At 39.6% G+C, this 5,196-nt stretch overlaps 1 protein-coding gene across 1 annotated transcript; it reads left to right on the forward strand.

The window, feature by feature from the left end:
- Positions 1 to 1,665: 1,665 nt before the first annotated feature.
- Positions 1,666 to 5,196, forward strand: igflr1 (IGF-like family receptor 1). Its single transcript, XM_028579582.1, has 7 exons — positions 1,666 to 1,747; positions 1,840 to 2,032; positions 2,319 to 2,355; positions 3,009 to 3,099; positions 3,189 to 3,266; positions 3,464 to 3,568; positions 4,156 to 5,196. The coding sequence occupies exons 5-7, from the start codon at positions 3,221 to 3,223 to the stop codon at positions 4,479 to 4,481; spliced, it is 477 nt and encodes a 158-aa protein (XP_028435383.1). The 5' UTR covers positions 1,666 to 1,747; positions 1,840 to 2,032; positions 2,319 to 2,355; positions 3,009 to 3,099; positions 3,189 to 3,220; the 3' UTR covers positions 4,482 to 5,196.

The raw sequence follows: 5,196 nt of genomic DNA on the forward strand, positions 1-5,196 counted from the left end.
GAGATTTGTACTTGCCAAAGAGCTTTGTGTGGACTCATCCATGTTATTTGGGGTAATTAAAATTGGGTAATTAACAAGAAAATTGATATAGGGATTTGGAAAACGGGTCAAATTTGACCCGAGGACAACATGAGGGTTATTCCGTCCTCGCTGATACAAGATAATCTTTGACCTGTGGAGGGCAGTAATATGCTTATCAGCGTCTACACTGCCGGAATCCAAGAAGAAGAAGAAGAAGAACCAGAGCCAACATTACACAACTGTTTTAACAGGCTACACCCTGTTTTGTATTTAATTGTTCTCCAGCTGTCGTCATCATTCTGAAACCAGAACACAACAGATGTTGAGGATGACTTATTTTGACTCCTGCCACCTAAAAAGAGGCAACAATTGTCTGATGTTACTATTTACTATACTTCTTAAGAAGTACTTGGCATGATGAATAAACAGAACTTCATGTGTTAAATAGGTGGAGAAAAAAGTAAGCAGCAGCGAAGGGAATGCCATGCAGTGATGTAGCCTATAATCACCATACATATCAATACTTTATTAAATTATTAAAAAATTAACAAATTATTGTGACAAATAATGTTGATGTTGATTTTTGAATACCTTCCAGCCCTTGCTAAAGCCTGTTGGATGTAGCCTACTGTGAAGCCACAACAAATAGAATAGATTATATCTTTATTGTCCACCAGGATGGAAATGTGTCTTCGGCTCACCAAACACAAGAAACAACATTAAAAGCAGACAAACACAATGTCATATTGCACATTTTCAAACAGTATGTCTGTGGCTTGAATGTCATGAGTCACTTTGTTGAATTAATAATACTATTGCAGTTCCCAACGGGCTTGTTTAAAACGGTCCGATTGCTGAACCCCATTTTCCACATGTGGAAGCCAACTGCTGCTGCAACTTTCTCCAGAACCATTTTACCCGGAAATAATTTACATTTACAGGATGCCCTCAAAGCATTTCATATGCATCTCAGCTGTTTCCTAATTTACTGTCTACTTCTACTTCTAAGGTTCTGAGTTAATCAGCCGACTGGACCGAGTGCGACTGGCGCTGATGGTGTGAGTCTGTCTGTGTTTGAAAGAGAGAGAGAGAGAGAGAGAGAGAGAGGTGAACAAAAGGTGAAAGGCAACGAAAATAAACTTTATAGTATTTTAACTACATTTTGGTCTCGTCTTTTTTTTCTTTTTTTTTTCAATCATTTCATGTTGGCGGTGCTTAACTAAACTAACACTTCAGCTGAGCAGAGGTAGCCTATCAATTTCTTTTCTCATGCTCGTAGGAAGTGAAGAGTTTGGTTGTAAAGTTAGTATACCTCAACGGTCAAAAACACACCGTGAAATACACTTAAAATACACAGCGGAGGTATTGTTTTCCAAATAGGCATAAATCTAATAAATAAATAAATAATAGGCTACATTTATTAGATCTACAGTTTAGGTGACAGTAGGTGATCAGTTCAAATACTCACAACAATGAATTATTACAATGAATATTAAACAAATAACTACATGGTCTGAAAAGAGAAAAGAGCATTTGTTACAGCTCAAACCAATGCCCCTACATTTGCTGTGGAGTGGGAGGCGCCATGTCTTCGGTAGCTTATAGCTCACTGAATGTTTTACTCCACAGAGCAGTTTAGTGATGAAGGGGCACTCTGAAAGATGTACTAAACTGGGAACCTACTGGAATGGGAGTACATGTGAGTTGTGTCCTACCCCAGGCCCAGGTAGGTCATTATTATTATTATTATTAGTAGTAGTATTTTTATTATTATATTACAATATTATATTTTATTGTTATTTTTAACAATACCTACAGGATATGAAATCACCTTTAATTGTGGATATGGTGACGACGGATCTAGACACGAACTCCCGAGAAAAGCGTGCAAAGCCAATACGTTCAATGATGGCAGCAGTCTATTTTGCCAAACTTGTGGATCATGTCCGGACGGGTTTAACATTTTGAGCCCGTGCAGCCGAACTAATAACACGACGTGCGAAGCTCCAAGGTAAGAAAGCCTGTTTAACAATCTGGAGGAGAGAGAAAAAAAAATGCAAAACTGCGGCTGTCGATATGTCAGAAAAAGGCCAAAAATAAATAGCCTATTAATTATGACATCGCTAATTATTATCCATCCTAAGTAACGGTAGAAGTATCACACCAAACCATGGCTGTATCGTTACCACGGTGCGGAAACAGGCTAGAATGACTGTTTTTAATTCAAGTAAAGACCGCTTTGTGTTTGTGAAAAGCAAAAGCCTACTCAGTAATATTTTTTTCTGAATTTCTATCAGGACGACGTCTCCAGTGACTAGGCCTACGCCGACGCCGGTAAGCATTGTCTAGTATTATTTTAAAAGCGTTTTGAATTGGCGTACGTGATCCCAGTTTCTCTCTTTTTCCTCAAGAGCCAACAGCACCGAACCATGTTTCAACTTTTTCCAGCACGGCCCCGACGGAAATTCTTTTAGGAAATGATCTTATGTTATTTTTTATAGACTACCAATAAGCCAAACAATTGTGTGCTCATGCTGTTGAAGAGGAAGTTATTGCGTCATGGTTTATTTTGTAGACGGAAATGAGCCCACCTAAAATGGTTTATTTTGTAGACGGAAATGAGCCCACCTAAAATAGTCTTGGTTTCATGGTTTGAGTCATTCCTTTCATTATTATTATTTCTTAGAGAAGGTTAAGTAGCCTAATTATCGGCAGGTATATAAAAGTGTTTTAAAAAATAGAATTAAAATAATTCTGAGCAAGTCACAAAATCATGAATTCCATAAATTCATCATAAACCTATAGCCTTTTTAATCCTTACAGTTGTTCTACAAAAACATGTTCCTTTTTTTAAACGAAAGAATGAAAGAGCATTTTCCTCTCTAACATGGAACAAAAACAGGAAAATGGTTTAGGTTTAACGTGACAGAGAGTTTTTGGTTATTTTGATCCGGCTATATTTGATATTTGATCTGTTTTCTTGTCAGATTCAGACAAACACAGGATCCAGCTTGAAACCAAATGAAGCTACTACAACTCCCCTCTCTCCAGATCTACGTAATCCTGATGTACTACTGTGTAAGTTAAACATACACTTGATTATGGAACACATTTCTCATATAGTCTAAATTTAACCGTGGCCTTTTTTCCTTTTTCTACTGTTGCAGGGGCAGTACCGTTGGTCATCCTAATTTCCATCATGCTTGTGTTATGTGCTTGTCTAATCTACAGGAAGAGTAAAAGAGGTTTGCATATTGAAAGTAAAGATTTGCAACACAGATAAGTGAGCATTAAAGTGAAAAAGAAACTGGAAAAGTCTCTGACCAGAAAGCTGACCACTCCATTTCAAAACAAACCTTTGGAATGTAATTATACTGGGGTTGGGTGGTTCTGGCTGTAACTCTAACCATCTGTGTCTCTCATTTTATTGTGACTAACACAGGCCAGCACACAGTGTTGACTTACAGCAGAAAATCTTCATACGTCAATTCAGGGTTCTCTCCTCTGTCTGACCCACCTGGTAACAATGATCTGGAGGGGATTCTGAGTGAGTGGAAATTACTCCTTATAACTCTAAGGGCGTTTTCACACATGAAAGTCCGAACCAAGGTCCGGAACAAGGTTCATGTTTTTGTTACATTGTATACTTTGATCCGGTAAGTTTTGGTTTCGCACTGTAGTTATGCAAGCGCACTAAAGATCTATACGTACGTATAGCTGTGTCTCCAGATACTTATAATTGATTGGTTTGTTGATGGGCTTCCCTGTAATTTTGGTTCGGGTCAAACTAAAAAGTATGAAAATCCGGACCAAATAAGGTATGTGTGAAAATGCCCTGAATGTACTATGTAGGCCTATATCTTAATGTTTGAGTCAGTCCGTGACAATGTTAAGATTCAGGGGTATTGGTGATGTGTAGGTGAGGTTTTATACCTCGTTGTTCCTGCATCCTGTTCTACTGGAACAGTAACAGTCACAACCATAACAATGCGTATGACCCTGGCTGCTGTTAAGTCTATTGCGTTATTACTGGAACAACCCATTACACTGAGCTTGGATAATACCAGTTAAATAAACTGATATAATAATTTGGCAGAAGAATGCATTTTAACGCCACCCAACTTTCCTCTGTAGGTCCCAGCATCCTGTCAGCGCCTTTACAGACAGTGCTGGACAACCTGGATGTTTTAGAAGAGCTGGTGATTCTGTTGGATCCAGAAAGTCAGGGAGTAAAGAACACCAAACATCTGGCGTCTCTTTGCTCCTTCCCTGCCACCTGGATTACTTACACCTACTCTATGAGGGAGAGTAAGAGCCCTCTGAAAGCCGTGTTGGAGGGAGTCACCTGCAGGCACCCTGACTTGACAGTAGGGTACATGGCTAAGCTGCTCAGACATATGGAGCGCAATGATGCCATCGCTGTTCTTAGGAAATTAGGAGAGGATGTGATGATTGTGTGATATTCATTCCACCTGTGAATGCCAAAAGTCTTTTATGGCAGGGTTTGGACTGCAGATGTTTGCCTAAAGGCCGTTTTATAGTCGTGGCTTGGTAGTGTTACATTTCCCCCGACTCATTTCCTGGTTCTCCTTCTCCATAAACAACATGAAATTTAGGAGAGGGTTAACTTTTCCTGCTACAGATTTCCAACCTTGGTCAGAAAGAACAGGGGAGACACTTTGTTTCTCTTACTATAACTCTAGAGTCGCTACTCGCTCCGAAGATAATTGCTCACTGATTCTCTCACTGATCCCTCGCTCTATCACCCACTCCCCACACACACACACACACACACACATGCCAGCTCGACACACACACCACCGCGCAAGTATAAACATCAGGGGTCTCATTTATAAAACTGTGCGTAGGATCCTTACTATAAGTGTATGTACGCCCAAAAGCCCAACTTGGCGTACGCCAAAAAAAAGTCAGATTTATAAAACCGTGTGTACGCACACCTGTAAGCAATGTTCCCTTTATAAATCACAGATTGACTACAAGTGTGTGTACATGGATCAACCTCTTATCCCGCGCTGTACACGCCCATTTTTAACCATAAATAGTCAAGGCAAAGCACCTCGTGAATGCTGATCAGTATGTTAATGAACCTGGCAGCTGTTCTTCGTTACACCGAAACATGCCGAATCATGACGACTGGCAGAGAAAACAAACAAA

Source organism: Perca flavescens, chromosome 6, assembly GCF_004354835.1.
Source record: "Perca flavescens isolate YP-PL-M2 chromosome 6, PFLA_1.0, whole genome shotgun sequence".
Lineage (NCBI taxonomy): Eukaryota > Metazoa > Chordata > Actinopteri > Perciformes > Percidae > Perca > Perca flavescens.